General features: G+C 33.2%; 1 protein-coding gene across 3 annotated transcripts; it reads left to right on the top strand.

Annotated features, from left to right (window-relative positions):
- Nucleotides 1–128: 128 nt before the first annotated feature.
- Nucleotides 129–20615, top strand: LOC138940036 (uridine phosphorylase 1). 3 transcript variants are annotated; one of them, XM_070308526.1, is made up of 6 exons: nt 129–303; nt 14646–14769; nt 16204–16365; nt 17614–17799; nt 17936–18268; nt 18634–20615. In XM_070308526.1, the coding sequence occupies exons 1-6, from the start codon at nt 269–271 to the stop codon at nt 18814–18816; spliced, it is 1023 nt and encodes a 340-aa protein (XP_070164627.1). In that variant the 5' UTR covers nt 129–268; the 3' UTR covers nt 18817–20615. The 3 variants fall into 3 exon arrangements, with proteins under 3 accessions (XP_070164627.1, XP_070164628.1, XP_070164625.1); XM_070308524.1 differs by lacking the exon at nt 129–303 and adding an exon at nt 10477–10950; XM_070308527.1 differs by lacking the exon at nt 14646–14769.
- The last annotated feature ends 1105 nt before the right edge of the window (nt 20616–21720 follow it).

Here is a 21720-nt window from a genome sequence, read left to right as displayed (position 1 = left end):
AGGGACAGAATATCGGCGGAGGGAAAAATCACGAGATAGTGAGGAAAAGATAGAGCGATGCGGGGATAAAGGGATAGAGCGAAATGGAACGAGAGAGAGGGGGGGGGGAGGTAGTCGGGTAGCAGGGAGGGAAGAAAGCGCGCCAGCAGAGTCGTGGCGCGTTTCCGCGGCTATAGTGCTGCGGAAGATCGGGAGGACTACACCCCTGCCGCAGAGGCGAGAAATCAACCCCTAGTGGATCCGTACATCGCGCGCTGAAGCAGAAAGGATGAGTCTTTTACTGGACGAGGAGGAGCTTGACGAGTGAGTTCTATTGTGTATTTAATAAAAACTGAGACAGTCTGACGAAGGATTGTCGCCAAGTTCGATGTCTCATTCCCTCTATTACACACGCGCTCACGTTCCTTGAGGGCGCGCGAAAAAGGGCTGGGCTGGCTATTGAGTCGATCGCGCGACCGTCTTTGTCACGAGTGTTCCAACTAAAATTGACACGTTCACAGTGGCTTAAATAAATCTTCGAAATCGCGTTCAAGTGATTGAAGGAAGCTCCAAAGAGATATTGCACATTGATCATATTCGTGATTTTAATTGAAAAAAAATATTTAAAAAATAATCGACATATAAGTCTATTTAATATATTGCTTTAGTGTATTTAATGCAATAGCAATTTTAAAAAATATTTTGACAGATGAAAAAAATATATCGTTTTAACTTGTGTAAAATTGGAAGAAAGATACGTATAACTTTTTTCCAGATTTCTCTGAGATTTTAAGATGAATTTTATTTTGCTTTACGTGACACTCGTAGCATCGCAATATATGGAGACCTGGGAAATATGCATGCTACGAGAATGCAAAGTATACGGAGATTGGAAAAAAAAATGCGATTGAAATAAAATATTTAAAAATATTAATGTCAAAATAATAAAAATTCTTATTTTAACTCGATATAATTCATTCAAGCATAATTAAAAATTTTTACGTTGGAAAATACTTCCATCATCTAATAAGAAAGTAATATATTAGTGAAAAGAGAGAGAGAGAGAGAGACGAAATATATTTATATTACAACAACTTTAATGTGTGTGTATGTATGTATGTGTGTGTGTGTATGTTATACAATACTAGGTTATTAAATACAATACTTGATTATTTTTATTTCACTATATTGCATGTGATTTTTCTTTTGTTTTGCATCTTTTATCATCGTATTTCCAGTATTAATTAAAATTGAATAGAGAGTTTTTAATTACAGATATTTACAATGAAAAAAAAATTACTTTTTCAAAATATATAAATAAGTATATATCAAATATATAATTATAATATGTTAATAGTAATTTTTTAAAATATGGAAAGTTGCTTCATTTTTATTTATTTCTCTTAAAATTATGAAGTTTTTAGACGCGATATGTTATAAAGAGGATCACAACTAATTGAAAAATCGTATCCTGAAAGGGACAAAAGAAAAGCGCGATCTGAATAAATAAATTATATCGACTTGATCGATTCTCTTTTTGAATACTATCATAATACGAATTCAATGCTGATTTTAAATGCAGAAGGCACGTATTTAACGTAATATTCGTACATTTATTATGCACATTTATTAAGTCTAAACTTACTATGCAAATCACAGTTGCGTTGACAATTTTATTTATTTACAATAGAAAGAAAAAATAGTAGCTAATTCCAGAAAATTGATGAAAATAATCGAGATGAACCGAGATGAAATAATTTCGACTGTCAGACCAGCGTCAGGCCTTCATTAGAATCAACCGAGTGTTTTATGTCGATAGACGATTTATAATCATGCGTTTTCAAAGGTGGTGTCATTCACCAACGTGTCTAATTAGAGCAACTGTAACTGTATCCTACATAGTGTCCATCGAGGACATTGTTTTTCTAGCTAGATCAGTTGGATCCACAAGAGGAAACTACTTGTATTAAACACAAAAAAGCTATATCGTGAAAACTAAAGTAGCAATCTTTATGAGTACGTAACTTATATTTACATATATTATAAAATATATCATGTGTTATAGATTTGTGTGTGTGTGTGTGTGTGTGCATTATACACTAATACCGTATTACATATATATTATATATTATATATTTTTAATGATATAGATTTTGATCTTTTTCTAACGAAAATGCCATCGATTTTCGCAAATTTTTGATTTTTAGCATCATGTATATCACTGATCCATTCATATTAAAATTCTATTAAAATAAAATGTAATCTTGAAATTGAGTGAAGAACAGTGATTTTGTAATCTAATTCCTTTTTTGAAACTTAATTTCGTAATCGGAAACTCTCTATAAATTAAATTTTGTGTAGAATAGAATTTATATTATATAACTTGGAGGTTTTATCAAATATATAAAATTATTATTTTTATTCTTAATAAAAATATTTTTCTCTACGAGACATACACATTAATAGCGTATAAACGACACACAAATATTTATTATGTAAAAATTCAGCTTATTTTCAAAATTCAGATTATTTTCGACAAATGAGTTGACTACACATAAATCAGATCATTAAGAAACATTTACGCACGATATGCGAAAGAAAAGCCGAATGAAACGCATGACTACGTGTACTTTGACTTATATGCTTTCTGTTGGCAACGAAGTGGACGATCGATGCGACTCTATTAATAAGAACGTACAAAGCAGATTGTGCCCTTTCCTATATTCTCTGTGCCAACTACGTCCTCTCGTGAATTAACCCTAAGAGTTCACTCTTGGGGTCTAATAGATCCCAGTTTCGCCAAGATCTCGGTTTCGCTTTGCTGTTATCATTATATATGTCAAAGAAGAAAGATTATTTTCAAAATTTTCTGTTGGCCAGATAATTAGAAATTTCATCTAAATAAACATTTTATATATAACATTTTTTCACCACACGATATCGAATATTTATTTTTAATTCGAATATTCGATTCGAATATTTATACAATATATCGAATATTTATTTTTTACATCTATTTATATATATATATAACATAAATATTTTCTGATGCATAAACAGTTATTATTGCAAACAGGAATAGATTTTGATGAATGAATTCGGGAATTATTTGCATGACAAATTGGTCCTTTTATCTCTTCAGCTTCGCGCTCGCTTATGAAATTGCAACGGGTTATATAAACACTATAGGTAATGTCCACAAGGCGTTCGTTGTTTTTTTACATAATTATATCCAGCTGTTTTTGTAAAGGGACAAAGTATGAGAAAGACCTTTCAGCGCTTGTCAACCGTGTAATCTTCTCGAAAAAATCAAGCAAAATATTACTCTCTATCAGTAATATAATCGTATACTTTTCATATTATATAAATGAAATATTTAAAAATGGATGTAAAGAATAAATATTCGATATATATATCGTGCGATGGAAAAAGCTTATATACAAAATGTTTATTTAAATAAAATTTCTAATTACCTGGCCAACAGAAAATCTTGAAAACAATCTTTCTTCTTTGTCATTCAAAAAATACAATATATTTTAATATAGTTTATGAGGGGAAAGAAGTTGAAATAAATATCTCTAAGAAATATCTATACCTATATATCTGCTAGCAATATCCTTTAAGGCCTGCAAAGTATCTGATCTCATTAATTAATACAAACCTGAAAGTCTCGATTTCATTTCTCAGTTATAGCAACATACGCTATCTCATGACTCAGTAATTGCACACCGTGTAGATGCGATGGCTAGAGTTTATTCAACGGTATCCCGCGTTGTTTACCTTGCCAAAATACTTCTTATCACTGTCCACGCCGCGAGTAATGTAATAGATAGCGAGATAGATGGACATATGAAAGTGCAAAAGAAAGCGCAATAAATAATTGATTACTCAGTCAAGTACAAGTCATCGATAAATCTGAATACGAAAAACGTGACGTTATATCGGACGACACATGAGGAGACAGAGACATTAGCCTTGTATTTAAATGCATATAAGGTTGCTCGAGTATTCCGGTAAAACAGACATTTTGCAAAGATTTTATAAAACTAGGCCACACTTTTTATATATCCTCCCATAAAGAATTACTATAGAGTGTGACAAGTTCTCTTTTTATCTGTGGATTATGCAGTGTATTGCATAATATGATACCATATATTGCATTATACGCTGCATATTTTCTGGGTCATAAAATTTCAATTTCTTTTTATTTGATAAATTTTATAAATAGGTAGTAAAATGTATATATTTAATACTCTGATATTATCTTAAGATTTGTAGTAAAATCTCTATCCCAATGTGTAATTTAATATATTCTGTACATAATTGGCAATTATAATATATGACTTAAATTTCAAATGATAGATTATCCTCATTCTCATATCGCCTCTCTTCATTAGTAGTTTTATTGGAATCTCATAATAATTAATCTTCAAACGGGCAATTCTTTTCAATTAAAAGAAGATGAGACTTTTTCATAATTTTTCATATATATGTATATGATTTTTATTTATTAACATTTTAATTTATATAATTGCAGTTAAAAGTGCGTCATACGGGCATAAAGAATATCTCTTTATCGCACTGTTTCAGAGAACTGTGTGCACTAAAATCATTAAAAGTTTCGATTCGTGTACTCGGTTTACATATCTAACTGCTAAGAATTTAATGTCCTATCTTTTACGAGATATTCTAGTACAAGTATAATTCTCTCGTACACAATACCATCTCGATTCTTCGGTTGCCATAGTAATAAGATAACCATAGGCCTTGGTAATAATCTATTGTGTTTTTAGAGGACGAGCAACTCTCCACGAGACACATTATTATCTTTCAATCGCGTAATCCGTATGAAAATCAATTTCGAAAGTTAGAATATATTATAAAATTTGCATGTGCAAAATTTCTTGTTCAAATTTTCGACATATATTCCTTTCTTATAATTGAAACCATCTCAATATTATTTCAAAATTTATTTTTGTAGTAAAAAAATAAATTATAATAATATAATGATATATTTTTTTCAAAAGATGTGATATAATTATAAATTTATATTATAGTCTCTTTCTCTCTTTTTTATTCTTCATTATGAAATGTAATCGCAATATAATTTAACAATTTATATAATTTAATAATAATATAATCAATATTATGTGTATATGTATTATTATTATCAATTATTACATTCAATATAGTACAATAGTACAATTAATATTAAAAAAGAAATATTAATACAATTTCGCAGGATTAAAAAGCGATAAAGTTATGTAAATATATGCGTCACATGTCGCTCAAATCCATATGTTACTCAAACAATCGATATTGTTAATGCTTAATTCCGCCGTTCACGTTAGATTACGTAATTCAAAATAAGTGCTGTTCACATCGAACTTTGATTACGTCGTTAGTTCGATTAATAATCGCGGAAGCTTTTAAACAGTATTAGTAACAGTTCAAATATCGAATGTCAATTATGTAATCATATATTTGAATAAAAATTATAAGCTTTTTTTTACTCGTGAAACGCCATAATATTTTTGCCACGGAGAAGAATGCGGACCCAAATTTATGATATAAATTATGAAGTAATAATAAATCTTTCTCACCCTCCTTATCTTCATAATTTCTGATTTCTTCGTGCTATCAAAATGCGATATGCATCATATCTATCGTTCTGATGGAGAAACCTTAATTGAAAGATCGGAGAACTTGTGTGCGAACGCGTGTGCAATTTCTGTAACATAACAGATCCTTTGCCTTTTATCTTTACACAGGTTTTGACTACGATTGGCGTCTTTTTGATTAGCTTTACACGTCGGGGAAACACACGCTGCAGGCACGTGCATTTCTATTGTAAAATAAAACGGGTTTATTGCAGAGGAAATGCGGGTTTCCTATTCATATTGGGAAAAACAATTTTTCCGGATAAATGAGAAGTTCCAAAGAGACACAAGGATGCATAACTAATAGTTTTTGCTTATATTTTTCATCTAATTATATTTTTCTGATATATTGATTAGATAGAAACTAAATTTTAAAATATCTATGTAATTTTAATTTTTTTCTTAACTTGACGAAGGAAAAGGAGGATGAACAAAAGTATTTAACATGTTGCAAAGATTTACGAAGAATTATCGGGAATCCTTGAACTCTCGTATGTGCGATATTCTTATACGCGTGCGCCTAGTGCTACTTTAAGCCCATATGCTAAAATGAGGACAGAGGTCAGGAGCAACGCGATAACACGTTCCCTGCATAACGCCGATACATTAGTCGCTCAAAAGCGTCCGAATTAGGATACTTGAGTGTTAGGATACTGTCTATGTATGACAGTCGAACATAATCCTAGTTGTTGAATATCATTAAGGAGATCTCCACTTCACATAAATTTAAATTGTAATAAACATTACAAAGAAAGAGAGAGAGAAAGAGAGAAAACTATACTTTGATAATAACACACTGATAATAAAATCGATGATAAAATTGACTATAATTGCATGGTGAAAAAGTTATAGTTAGGATACTCATTTTTATAATCATCATCATTATTTTTATAGTAAATTCTATTATAATACTAGTAATATCAAGCATATATGCATGTACTGTACACTATATACAATCATATACTATAAATTATAGTGAATTTCAACTATATTTTTTTATCAGTGCATAAAGATACTATGCACAAGAATTAATATATTTATTAATAATTAAATTTAGTATTCTACGCGACAATCGATTGCATTCTGCAATTCGGTAATCTATGATTCCAAATATAAATTATCCCACGCAACATTAAATTCGAGAGAAAAAATAGATTTTCTATTCTAGAAATTAAATTAAATTTGATCTCTAGCACAAATTTAATTATTAAATTTATATTAACAATATATTAAATATTCGAATAATAAAGATTCTATTGAAAATATATGATTAGAAAGCAATTATTATATATTAAGTATATAATTACAACTCAAAATGTTGATATAAATTTAATAATTAAATTTGTGTTAGATTGTGATATATCATGTCAATGTACATTTGGCACAAACATATTCTCAAACAAATGTCTGATAGCGATTTGGAGTTAATGACGCTTCTCATTATGTCGGATCGATATTTATAACGTATCGCGCACATTATTATGTATACGTTTCGAGCTGCGAAACGATAATGATTTCAGTTATGCGGTCGCAGTTGTCAGTTGCATTAGATCCGAATTCGTGAGACTGTATCTGATTCGCGCGCCTATCTCTGATAACACGGAGATTGTATGCGCATTGCGTGCACATGATGACGAGTTTCAAAGTTTGGAACGGTGAGATATCGACGGCTCCTATCAGATATCCCCCGGATGTGTGGATATTGCACAAGAGCGCTATTGCCTGTGTCACGATACGGCTTATTTAATTCATACACACTATCGATGGACGTGCTCGCTATATATGCGTCACGCGTACGATGACGTGAGAGAAATTGAAAAACCGAGCGAAAAGGTGACAATATGCTCGTTCTTGCATATAGGACAGTACTTTTATTGCGAAGAAGAATAAATCTGAAGTAACTAAAACACTAAGGAAATTGTTGCGTTGCGAGAAAAGAATTCGCGCATTTGCGATTGAATTCAAAATCATTAAACGTATCGATTAGCACAAAACGCTAAAAATGTATTTTTTTCTCCATACACCTAAGGACAGTTTTCACACTACAAAATTTAAAAGTTAATTTTTCCATTGTTGTTATATAAAATCTTCTTCATTTAATGAAAGATAAAAGTATACATTTCATTCTAGTATAATTTTATAACTAAAATAAATCACACACATCACACGATTATTATAGACACTTGTGATATCTCGAAATTATCAGTGTCTTTTGTTTTAGTATCAGTAAGTTAAATATGAGTATTTTTTTTTTTAGATTGTGTAGATTATGTCCATATAGCGTTTCAATTTGCAATTATTTAATTCAAATCTCTAATTGATCCACTAGAACTAGAAAACACGTTTTTTATTAGGTAATCGATAACCGTAACATTGACATCTGTTCAAAACATGTCTCTTTATCAAATGTGCAATAATAGCACATTCGACGATATCGCGTAACAGATCTCTTGAAAGGATAAGCTTCTCAAGCAATTAAACATATCTCTCAAAGAAACTTTATAATCTGATGAGTATAATCACCCGTAATGAAAGGTCTGAATAAATGGAATGTAATTTTATTATATAGATTATCCTAAAACTCTTGTGATCTTAATCACAATTATCCAATAAATTTAGAGTCGACGTTTCTTCTTCGGTCCATAAAATGTATCGACGCCAATGTCTATAAATTTACGTTTACTTTCCGCTTGCCAAAAGATGATTCTAGTGGCATCGCTGATCTAAAAGTAGCAACGATCCCGCAGTAAAGAGATCATACGGCGACTAACGTTCTCGGTTGCTGCTTCGATCCGTCTCGCGAGTCCTAACTCATTCGTTAATAGCGATTCGAGAAATGCGTGAATTTTTTTGAATACATATGTATATATCTCTCAGTCATGCAACAATGTGTGTGCGTATCTTACAACATACAGTGGACGTAGTGAACGAAATAATCGATCAAGTCGGTAATAGCGGCTATAAGCGTCGTCGTGATGTGAGATCATCGTCAATTCTGTTACCGATCAGTGCCAAGAATATTGGAAAAGTTTTCTCGTAGTTTGATATGGATATAACGCACGCCGGAAATTAAAGTAAAATCAAAGTAATTCCCAGTATGTTGTTAGGAATGTAATTAGAAAAGGGGGAAAGGTTTATTTGTCGATACACATTAGAATTTTCATCGATCTTGAATCGAGAGAAAATGAAAATTTTGAAGAATCTATCATTAAAAAACAATACAGAGTGTATCTTCTCATTCTTCTTTTCTCGCTATATTTCCATGGCGGAAAACTCATGACAATTCTAACGAAATAAAGTAATAATCTTTCATCCCATTATAATACGCATTATATATACGTTTAATATTTAATCGTTACCAATATATTTCTATAAGATACAACTTTAGCATTGTTAGAATCCTGAATACTTGCGATTAAATTAACTTAATTGGATAAACGTGCTTTATCTAGGGAAAAAGCGTGCTCTGTTTCGATAATATAAAATTTCGCACGTAATGATCAGAAACAGTGAAAATCAAAGCGATCTTCCGTAGTGGATTATTAAGAAAATATTACAGCCGGTTCATCGAGACGACGCTTGTTTATCGATATCTCACGGGAAACCTCGAGGTAATTTACGGGCGAATTGCTCGGGGAAGCCCCGTGGTTGGAATTCAACCCTCCTCGTCCCATGATTCCCCGTTGAGAAGCATGCCCACGCACCGGAAAAAGAAATGGTCATACAAACGGAAATAAAAGAACATGGAAAGATGTTTCTCGGAGCGAGCAGCGCAGATGCGGCGACCGACGATATCTCCGACGACCCTATAACTCCAATTTCTCGGCTTGGTGGAGAGATGGTGAATTCCATTCTGCGCGGTTAGCTCTCTGCGCGGTTCTGGTTCGCAATCGCAAAAAAATTCAATAAACGCGTATCTCTCCCGGGAGATTGACGATCGATCCTAATAGAATGGATGATATTTTCCTCGTAATTTTAATTTACGTCCAATTTCTAATTAAGGGCGCGCGCGCCCATAATATCGAATATTAACTATTATATTTCGCTAATTTATTATGAAAGGTTGACGTAACGCACAAATTGTGCAAAGATAATTCTGATTTGAAAACTATACGTCAGGTAATAAATTTCGAGGGAGAAAAGAAATGTTACGCAGATGAATGCAGTTTAGTTAAGCTTCATTCCGAGTTACGACAAATCAAACGTTATCGCACATGCTGACCCGCGCGATGCTTATTATAATAATATTAAGATCTTTTTAATACTAATGGTAGAAAGTTAATGGATTCGTTATAAATGTTTCTTGAATGAAATAAAATTGTTAGGAATGCCGCGACCGATTAGCGGTTTATCACTCGAAGTGATAAAATGACGAAATGATCATGAATAATATAACGATAAATTTTCTGATAATTTCATAATGAGAATGTGGAATAAAAATGAAATGAAGTATTTAATATATATCTTCATTACACATACATATACAAATATTCCATGCTGTCAGATTTCAACTTCAACTCGCGTTCTCTCAAAACAGGACAAAAACAGGAGAAAAACTCGCGTGATAAGAACTTCACTCCTCGCTCGTACAAATTTATTCATCTGGACGAGATTGGAAAGCGGTATTTCGTTTCGTTCCCACGTCAATGAGCAAACTACATTAATAATAAAACTGCTTTCAAAGACGCGTACATCCCTGTCTCACCCCGATCCATCGGATACCCCGTATACGCGTTCACCGCTATACAACAGCTTGCATTTGTACCAGCAACTAGCCATCGCAAGCCGGTTATGCATATGTTGCGGAGAGACGCGTTGAACGATTGGTAGCAATCGGTGTGGTGGGAACGATGTGCATGCCCCGAGCGATGTAATATATAAAGAGTCTCGGTCGCGACCGCCGCCTATCATTCTGACATCGTCGCCCGGCCCTGTATCGATCGCGAAAAAAATCGCGCCACTCGCGCTCGCGCTGTTCGACGCGATCTCGAAACGCGGAAAAAATTCCGCGTATCAAATTTTCCGCAATATCAAAGTGCATGGTAATGGACTAGTTACACGAGAAATCCTCCAACGAATATTCTACGATAAAGAACAACGTCGACGAATCGCTCGTCTGCATTGAAGCGGTGGTGATCTTCGTGTGAGAAATCGGCGCTCTTCTTGCTCTCGTGGAAAAGGATTGGATAATGCCGACGTGCGCGTGCGAGAATAGGACTCTAGACGAGTCGGGGGAGCACGTTTGCTCTCTCAAACCACCGATGGAGAAGGACAAGGCCAAAGAGACCAAGGAATACGCCAGTTCGGTTAGGTAGAAGCGTTTTTTTTTGTAGAAAGAACCGGAAAGTGTCATCCTGCTCGATCCGTCTTAGTTTCAATAACGTGAGCCGATTTAAAACGTGATAAATAAAGATAAAATAAATAACATCCTTTTTCAGTTTCTACATTGCAGTTTGCGACGGGTTATGCAAAAATAAATTTATTCGTTAAATAATAGTTTTGAATAAAACAAATCTTAAAATTCAAAATTTCACATTACCAAACTAGCTATGTAAATTTTTTCAATTTGATTAACCCTTTTTCATAACACACTATCCAAAAAATCGCAATCGTCTATAATGAGTTTTATACATTAAAAAAGAAAGAAAAAAGAAAATCCGATTCTTTATCAGAGATACATCTGCTAGTTAATCTTCAAAATGAAATGATCCCTATTGATATCCCCATTATCGAGAAGATGAAAATATTTTTCTCATAGCTGTCAATTGTAAAATTCAGGAAAAAACAGGCAAATAATTAAATCTACCATCGAGAATATTTATTTACGTTTTGCGATCAATTTCATTTCCTTATCAATAGTATACGAAAATGGATTGATGTCTTGAAAAGTTACTTAAAGATTAATTCGAACTCGGTTTTATAATACGGAATTGAATCGTTTGTTCCGTGTAAAGAATTGCTCGACGAGAACACGCACATGGTTCGATTAAGCAGAACATCTTTCTGAAACGAATAGTAGCCGGATCGGATCTCTTGGAACATACCCGATTGACCAAGAATCGATTTATTCACGGGATTGCTGAAGGATATAACGTCGAGGGATTTGTCGGAAAAATACGCTCTCTTACTTCGCAAATGTTATTGAATCTATTAATAATTTCGAACATTAATATTTTAGCTACATTATTTTTTTCGTATATTGCTCGCTCAGCATATTACAGAAAAGAAAGATGTAACGTTGCGATAAACTAATAATAGCGAAATATTAAGAGGTACATTCGTCTGACATATAACATTCGTGATATAATTCTACGTTTCGATCATGAACATGTTTGACAAAAAATGGGAAGAGAACCCGGTTATTTATATCTAATCTTCGAGTGTGAATAATATCAGAAGTTATTCCGAGATGAGCGAAACATCGAACAATAACTCGTCGCGATTCTGTAACGAGGATGTATGGCTGTGTCTCGCGACGGAAATGACGGAAATATGGTAAACGCAACTCCGCGAGGCTACATATTTTCACACATTCCCCGCATTATTCGCGTAAGCATAGTTTCCGTCGAGTTCCGCCATGGAATAGTGAATAGTAGGAAGCCCCCACCGCGAGAAACCGGTTTACAAAAGACAGATAACGCGAAAACGGAGACATCTTGATAAGTTCCCGGAGCGAAGATATCTCGCAAGTGGCAGAAAGCAACGAAAGTTCTTTTTAAAAATTAAAAAAAAAAAAATGTATTAACGGCAGAGTATAAAACTTCCATAGCCATAATCATTTTTCTTCTTCGATTTTTACCCGATAATAAATAAAGGAGACGATTCTTTGAAACGCAGGTCGAAGAAATTTTTTTATCTGATAATGTGACAAGGCACAATTATGGCCGTGATCAATAGGAAGCATGCAACTGTTAGATGTCTGATGATATTTGATTTTCTCTATTGATTCTTACCCGATAAGGAATAAAGGAGATGATTCGAAGACATTCCTTTATCGATAGACGGATTACTGCGCATCTGCGCTCGAACACCATTGAAAGATCATTATAATTGATCGTAATGTTTCACTCTTCAATATTAAATATATAGAACAATTAATATCGTCTATTTTGTATATAAATCAATCAAATTAAATTTTATTTTTAAATAAGAGAGAAGGGGAAACGTTTTACATATAAATTGCACGCGGTATTAAAATTTCGTTAAGTTCTCGGAAGAGAGCAAAGAGTAGTTCCCGAGCATCCATACAAATTGGTTACGGATGCAAAAATTAAAAAAAAAAAAAAAAAAAAGTTACATTAAATAAGTCACAATAAAATGAATATAACGACAGAAAAAGCTCACACGAAACAAATATTTTTATTTCAATACATTATGCAATTTAAGCATGTCAACTCTGCAATAAAATGAATTATTAATGATTAAATAATTATGATTGAATTCATATTAGAGAATGATCTTTGAGAAAAGTCCCGTCATTACTAAGTATTTACGTTTACTCTGGATCTAAAGTATAACAAGTGCGTTAATTGTTGACGCCAACACGTCTTGATTAAATGGATGAATAGTCGCGCGCGATTTCGCGATCGTAAATCAAAACTAATCTCGATAACGGTTCGTCGGGATTAAAATGATATACATTTGCATTGCCGAGCGATATCACGTGCCTAGAAACAACGGGAGAACCTGAACTATCGATGGATACTTCCTTCCATAGAAAATTCTCGGTATAAGTCTGGGAAAACAAACAGTCCTGTGATAAGACGGACAGATAACCGCGACTATGTTGTTTCGTTCGGATCGATTTTGACCCATTTTCGATACCTACGTGGAGATAGTATCTGACATTTTAAATTTCACGACATTATCAGATTCTCATTTTTAGTTTAAATGAATTTATATATTAATATATTTTTAAAATTTTATTGGCTCGCAATTGCAATCAAGCATTATAAAAAGAAATAACTGTTTTAGCTTTTAAAATATATATACAAATAAATGTGCATAAAGTATAAGAAAAAAAGAATGTCTCTGTTAAAAAAATAAATATTAAATTCATAAAAAAATCTCGATTTTAAACTCATAATTTGCGATAGCTCCTGGCTGCATCCTACATTCAGAGAAATTACTTGAAGATGTAATAATATCAAACGTTCTCTACACAAATGTCGCAAGTGCAACAATCCGATATATCTAAAAAGTAGTTTTTTCGACAATTACGTCGCGCGTTTTATATCGCTTGCGAGAGAGAGAGAGAGATGTCAGATTTAATTAGCAAATATAATTATTCGGCCGATGAACGAGGATGTATGACTTGATTACGATGCGCAACTCCGTCGGCGGCCGAAACTGATTAAGGCTTACGAGTGCATTAACAAGATCAATTTTCGACGCTGATGTAATTAACGATATGCCCGAAAATTATATTCGTGACGTTATCGTGTCAGAGGCCATCGGCGCAATTTCATCGAAGCTCGCTCATTCGCTTGCTTTGTTATTCGTGACGATTCGAAAATTATGCGCGAATATGAATACGAATATTTATGATTTTATATGACGCAAAGACACGTGTCTTCGAAATTTGATGACATTACGAAGAAACAGTGGAAAATTAAATATAAAAAACTCTACGCGAATATACAAATTTTTGCTAGAATAGACATTAATAAATGCCTGAGATTCTTTCAATAATTTACGCAGTATTATTTGTGCAATTAACCATATCAGGTATTAATTGGTCTTATATAAGTTAAAAAATTGGAGCATTTCATAAATATGAATAATGCGATATATGTGTAGCACATATTAATGAAATATAAATAAAATGTTTTTTGATATAGCTCTGACATTGCGATGCATGTTATATATTTCCACGGAGTGAATTCCTTACCGTATTAAATTATTTCTTTATTAAAGATAATAATTGTGCAAAAGAGGAGAGTTCTTTGACAAAAACGCTTCGTGCCAGCAAAAATATGAGAAATACATATTTTTCATTTTTCCCAGGTACAGCGATGGCTCCGTACGGTTACGAAACCCTAATATTGAGCTTATGGATCAGGATATATTGTACCATCTCGCGCTCGGCAGTGGTTCCCATGATCTCGTTGAAATGTTTGGCGACATCAAAGTAAGTCGGATAATTATCTTTTATAAATTTGCTGAAGAAAATAAAGCGAAATAATCGTGCTTGATCGAAATACTCGAAAGAACTTTGTAAGCGTATTCTTTAATCCATTCCACATCTCGATTTTTCTACTTGACAAGAAATTAATTGACCGCGCTTTGTTTCTTCCAAAGTTTTCAATTTTCAATATTCGATATCTTGATAACTAAGTCTGGAATTAAAACTCTATTAAAGTAAAATCCATTTGATATAAAATATTTTTTTTTTTTTTATTTTCACGCTCTCTTGAAGCTCGATTTACGAAGTTCATTTGTTTTATTTCCAATCGCTTGAAATTAAAGAATTTCATGTATTATTAATCTACTAAAGTATTTAAAATTTACAACAATATGTAACCATGTTTATGTTGTTATCACTTGGTGGTTGTCATTCTTTTTCTCTTTAACAAGCTGCATTTTAATTACAGTGACATTGTTCTTGCGCTCATATAACATATCGATGACATAATGACATAATGCATACTGATAAATATTAAATGAAGTTTTTCAACGAAACGTAATTGTGTGCAAAATCAAGCGATAATTATGCGTAATAATTATTGTCAATTCCGCCGTATTAATTATCGTGATTCCGTATTTATATAAGATATCGCAGAGAAAGATTCCTCTTGCGTGTTTTCAATTTAATTATAAAATAATAATTTTAAATAATATATCGCGAGTAATGCGATATGTGTATAACACATATCACGTAAATATAAATGATATAATATATAAATTACATAGAAATTTATTACCTAACATTAATTTTTTATAGATTATTTGTAGACTATTTTTACTATCTATTTATCTATTGGCTAACTAATCGATTTTCTTTTTAATGTGTATAGTTGCGCTAAACTTATATACGCAAAACAGTATGACGTAAGATGTGTTACATCACTCATAAATATCAAGGTTCTGACTTCCTTTGATAAGAGCGATTCGTGTAATATTTTTCGGCGGATATTTATTACATCTGTCAATAATCGATTCGGTCAATCCGTCTTTGCTTTCTGCATTTGACACTCGATTCGGATTTAATGAAAAGCGAATATACACTAGTCGTAATATCGCGCAATTGTGCGCGAGGTTGACGATGTCACGCGATACGCTCATGATGTCGGCCAACATCGATAAATCGTAAAATATATTTCAATGACGTGCAATTATACCATCGACCACATTACTCGTTTATTTTTATCATCGTAACCGTTGATTTTTGACATTTAAGAATAAATGGCGTCTCAAGTGACAGAGCGCATTAACAAACTCAAAATTCACGTGTTCCTTTCTTCTCCCCTTTTTTTTTATATTTCCTTTCCCTCTTCTTTCTTTTGCTTTTAAATTTTTTAGTTTCTTGTCGTAATAACATTCTTGTCGTATTCTTACATCATAGTTCGTCTGTATGGGCGGCACGCCGAAACGGATGGAAAACTTTGCCAACTACATTATGAAGGAGATCGGTCACAAGCTGCCTGCCGGAACGACTCTTCTCGACATCACTAAGAACTCTTACCGCTATTCTATGTACAAAGTCGGTCCGGTTCTCTCTATCAGCGTAAGTTCCTCGTATTACAGTCGTTTCTTTCACGCGGAATATTTTTATCCTTCGACATGAGACCAAAGTTTTATTTCGCTGCTGATCAATTATCGAAGAAAATCAAGTGGACGATCAAACATGGAGCGATTAAGTTTTTTTTTTAATGCTTGTACTGTATGTCATCGTAATTGAAACTCGTTCAAACAGTGGAACATGGTCAACCAGATTTATTTTTGCACAAACACGTAGAGTCGTACTTATTTAGTGTAGCGTTTAATGAGATGAACGTGCTCGCGATACGCTTGAAAGTTGTTACCCTTTAATCAATGCAAATTGTAACCGATTTTGCATAATTAGATTGGATATCGACACGCGTTGAATTTTTCCGAATCCACATCAGTGGATCACGTTCTGTGTAGAAATCGTAACACATTGAATAATTTCCGCAAGTTGCTGGTATATCAATGATACATTATACCGATGGCAATATAAAAGGAAAATATAGCGAATGAACGCTTAATATCGCGATACATCCAAATATAAAAAACATTAAAAAATTTCAAAATTAATATTTTAATAAAAAATTATCGGAAATTTGAAAATAATGAAACAACACTGGCACAATAGTTTGTTAAGATTTGATTGTTTAACGCAAAGTATCAAAGGTATTATTACAAATTAATTGTTAAAAAGTCACTTTAAAATAGAGAACAGTATGGCAACATTCTTAACATCTCTAGTTTGAACATAGTACCGAGAAAATCCGTTCCTAGTAAAGAAAAGATCTGTTAACATTCCATGCTAATCATATGCACCTCTCTTTGCCGCTATAATACTTCTCATATGCTTGGATAATCAAATCATTTTAACCGTCTTGTTTTGCGTAAATTATGCACACAATGTACCGAACAAATCGAGCGAAATTCGAAACGCATTTGCCTGGATGCTGGAGGCAATGATTTATGATGGAAATACCTTGCACGAGTGAATACTCTTTCGGCGCCGCAGATTTTTAGTACAAAGCGTATATTTTATTCATTCGTGGAATTTGAAAATTCTGTCAGTATAAAACTAGCCAATTGATTTATGTATAATTGATATATATTTTCAATATTTATATTGAAAAGCGTGACTTATAAAATAATAGAATTGTCTACACTTAATAAACTTAAATATTAAAGAATATATTGAGATTTATAATTAATATTACTAAATTCCTTTTAAAATAAACTTAAACATCATTATTAAAAAAGAATATCTGTTTAGCATGGTATGGGCGTACCTTCGGTCAGCATTCTTCTCCACGAAGTTATCAAACTGATGTACCACGCGAAAGTAAAGGATCCAGTTTTCTTCAGGATCGGAACTTGCGGTGGTATTGGCTACGAAGGTGGTACGGTGATTATCTCAGAGGAGGCCGTGGACGAGACGATGAAATCTCAGATGGAACTGGTCAGTCTAAATTATATGTTCCATATAATAAATAAAAAGGAGCGAATAATTCAACGATCTTCGCGACAAATCTTTTAAAACCTATTGCGTAAAATAATAAAAAGATGATTATAAACGCGAGTTTTTCACGTTGCAGATAGTTCTCGGGAAGCCGGTGCGGAGGCCAGCCAAGCTCGACCGACAGCTAGCTCGCGATCTTAAAGCCCTGGCTCACCGTGACGATCCCTACGATACCGTGATCGGCAAGACCATGTGCTCCAACGACTTCTACGAGGGCCAGGGTCGTCTTGACGGCGCGTTCTGCGAGTTTACAGAGACCGACAAGATGGAATATCTCACCAAGCTACAGAAAGCCGGCGTGGTCAACATCGAGATGGAGAGCATTTGTTTCGCCGCTCTAACGCATCATGCTGGCATCCAGTCCGCCGTTGTATGCGTGACACTGTTGGATCGACTCAAAGGCGACCAGGTATATCTAATCTACGTATTTTTGAGACACCGAGATATCGCCGTGCGTGTTTCGCAAGGAACTCGTTATATGGATATATAAGCTTCGTATGCTCGTCGCAAACAGCGCGATCATCAAGACACCTCTGTATTAACTTTTACAGAATTTGTAAAGATTCTTATGGCATGTAGTATCACTTCTTGAGTATAAAATGGTTAAAGAAGAACCATAAAATCTCATATGAAGTGTCTCGATTTACATTCAGACCGATTTCATCGTATATATTGTATGTTAATGTGACATAAGTAAAACGTTTAATGTTATCGTATTGATTCTTGAATCGATCATGCTATACGTCTAATTGATTGCTTTTGTTATTTGAAAAGGTTTTAGCGCCCAAGGAAGTGTTAGAAGAATGGCAGATGCGACCGCAGACGCTGATCGCCCGCTACATTACCACGTATCTTCAACGAAAAGGCCGTCTCTCACTGGAAGGTCACGGTTCTATGTACGTGAAGAGTCCGCGTCGCTTCAAACTGGTACAGCAGGAATCTGAGAATTATGACTAATAAGTTGTCGCGACGCGGGTTCGAAGATAGCTACTAAGATCTCCCGGGGTCACAGTGCGATCGGATACATCGGCTCGATTTTGGAGTCGGCGATCGTGATTAATTTACATCGCACAAATCGCCTCGTAGTCGTTTATTATTTATTTATTTGCAAAAAAATAATTTTGCTCGCAACAAAAGTCGCGTAATAAGCGACGCGCGAAAAAAGATAGACAAAGAAATAAAAAAAAAATAAAAAAACGGGGAACAGATTTGATCGATTGAAATATTATACGGCGTAATAGAATTTTTTAAACGTCTCTTGAAAAACGTAAAACACATATTTAAAAATTCTTATTATTATTGTATATCCCCTCTTCCTATATGATATTTAAATTATTTACGAATTACTATAAATCTGCCTCAATATTGAAATTTTTCTTACTTGATGAAATCCTTGATTAAAATATTCAAGATCCTTTTTAACCGACAAGAAACTTTGAGTACAAATGATCGCATAGCTAAATAGCACAATATCTTGTTTCGCATTTTATTTTGGCGTATATCATTCTTTTTCAATATTTAATTGGCTCAAAATTAAATGAAATTTTTTGTAATTGGAAAATTGCCTGTGATTCATTGTATTTTATGACTTATTGATAATAATTTTAGCCAGGAATTATATAATTTCTCGCATTGCGAGAAAGCTATTATACGTGCGACAATGACGCGGTAATTCCTGAGACTCGCGAAAAAATTAACGACTATCAATGTCGACACGACCGCCAAAGCTTCACCGTTTATTTCGCGCGGTGTTCCAAGTACAAAGTGTGCAGAAATTTACAAACTGCGCTCGAACAAAAAAACCATGCACATTTTTCACAAATACATATCTTTTGAGATCAGTTGCATCATCTTTGATTAATGCGGCTCGTAATTGATAATGACATATCTTGTAATCTGGAATACCAAAATGAAATTTTCACTTAAATTCTTGTCTACGAAATCATCAAAAAAGCACGACATTGAATCCAAGATATATAAAACTAAGATATATTACATTGAACAAGGATACCAAGGATACCAAGATATATTAAAACTGTAGCTATATGATAAGGCAATGAGATAATCAGAAGGAATTAATCAAAATTACGGTGCAATTGGTCGTATAGTTCCGTAGAGATTTAATTTTAGAATTCACTGGGACAAGAGAACGTATAGCACGTTCGGGTATTCGCCGATTAAACATAAGAAGATTTTTTTTTTCTTCTGTTATAATACCCTAAATGAATGACGATGATTGTTTTGTAAATTTTCAGAGATTTATATTGAGAATTTAGACAAAAAATTCGCTAACGGACCTATCCGGGATTTATTATCCGAAGTTTGCGTGTTGTATCGAGAGCAGTTTTGAGAGATTATGTAAATTTAGCCTCGCGCAATCGCCGGCGTGTAATACCATAGACACGCGCAGTGATGTGAAGAATATATATACATATGTATTAGCACTCTTTAGGAAGTTCGCGATAGCACACATTCCATATAAAATATATATATATATATATTTATATAGTCGAAGAACTAGCATGTTTTCGTTCGATGGTTTCCGTAACGTAAGCCGGGGACTATCATATGGGGAAAAATTTGTGGTGCAGAATGGAAGAAAAAAGAACAGTCAATAAATATCGTTCTTAATTCTTTCTCAATTTCCCGTTACGTCGGTCCATCAAAAAATTTGTATCATGCCATATCACAAGATATTTATAATTAGTACTATATATTGTATCTTATTATTGTGTGCAAAAAGTGCGATTTAAGTTTTCTATTTATCACAAACAATTGAATTATCTGCAATAATGTACGTCAGACTGCCATGCTAACGTTTTCTGTAAGTAGATATTGGCTGATACACGAATAAATGTAATTTCAAGTGTTCAATGTTATATAATTTTGCTTAGAAATTTAATTCAGCAACGAGAAACTCACTTGAATCTTCAGTAATTCTCATTTAATATGAATAATTATGTATTTGTAATTTGTATATTTTTATCAAAATAATGGACAAATTTCTATATCACAAAATTATAACCAGTTTTTTCACACAAATATTTAATATTTGTACGCATTCATATATATTTAAACGATTTATATGAATCGCGAGCATTTTTAATCCGAGAAAGGATAATAACCGCAAAGAAATTATTAATCACAAATTAGTTAGAAATTACAAAACTATAAAGGAAACTATGGCAAAGTAAATACACGGTAATCGTGATATTTTGTCTATAGGGTTGGACAAAAGACATTATTAAAATACATTTCATACATACAAACTTTTTCAGATTTTACTCAATAAATTTTTACGAACACACTCGTACTACGAGATATTAACAATGCGAAATCTCTAGATAAAATTAACACTTTGTATTTTATTCATAATTTTATTTATGTCAAGTATAACGTTAAACAACATATATTTGAAATACTGTCCAGCCCTGAGTGCCCACGTTACTACGTTCGTTATTATTAATATTCTATTACCGTAAAAAAAGAGAGATAGCAAAGTTGTACAGTTGTACGATATACCTTCGTTAAGATTGTTGCTAGCAGATGGGTAATGAATACGATTTGTATTTGTCATTCATATTCATCGCGACGCAAGGAACGACGGAGCCTAGATCGATATGTAATATTGTATTATAGTTGATCATTAACAATGTTATATGATTCCTCCTTTTTAGTTTATATTCATCAAAAAAAAAATTTCGTTACGGCACGTCGTTAGTGTCAAACAAACAAGAATTTTTTTCATTGTACAATATTTACCACATATTCTTTGCAATCTGCTATCAATCAGAAATCAACTCATTTTATTCGCGAGATACATCGAGATATTAATTTTACATTTCTTAATTCTTTCCTAGA

Source organism: Polyergus mexicanus, unplaced genomic scaffold, assembly GCF_030449975.1.
Source record: "Polyergus mexicanus isolate NDT 795.1 unplaced genomic scaffold, iyPolMexi1.0 SCAF_16, whole genome shotgun sequence".
Taxonomy (NCBI): Eukaryota; Metazoa; Arthropoda; class Insecta; order Hymenoptera; family Formicidae; genus Polyergus; species Polyergus mexicanus.
The sequence above is the reverse complement of the archived record's forward strand: the minus strand, read 5'-3'. Positions and strand labels throughout refer to the sequence as shown.

Excerpts from the sequence above, each read along its gene's own strand:
- LOC138940036 (XM_070308524.1), top strand. The coding sequence starts at position 10,829 with ATGCCGACGTGCGCGTGCGAGAATAGGACTCTAGACGAGTCGGGGGAG. Across the intron at positions 16,366-17,613 it reads GTCCGGTTCTCTCTATCAGC|CATGGTATGGGCGTACCTTC; the intron begins GTAAGTTCCTCG and ends ATATCTGTTTAG. Across the intron at positions 17,800-17,935 it reads TGAAATCTCAGATGGAACTG|ATAGTTCTCGGGAAGCCGGT; the intron begins GTCAGTCTAAAT and ends TTCACGTTGCAG.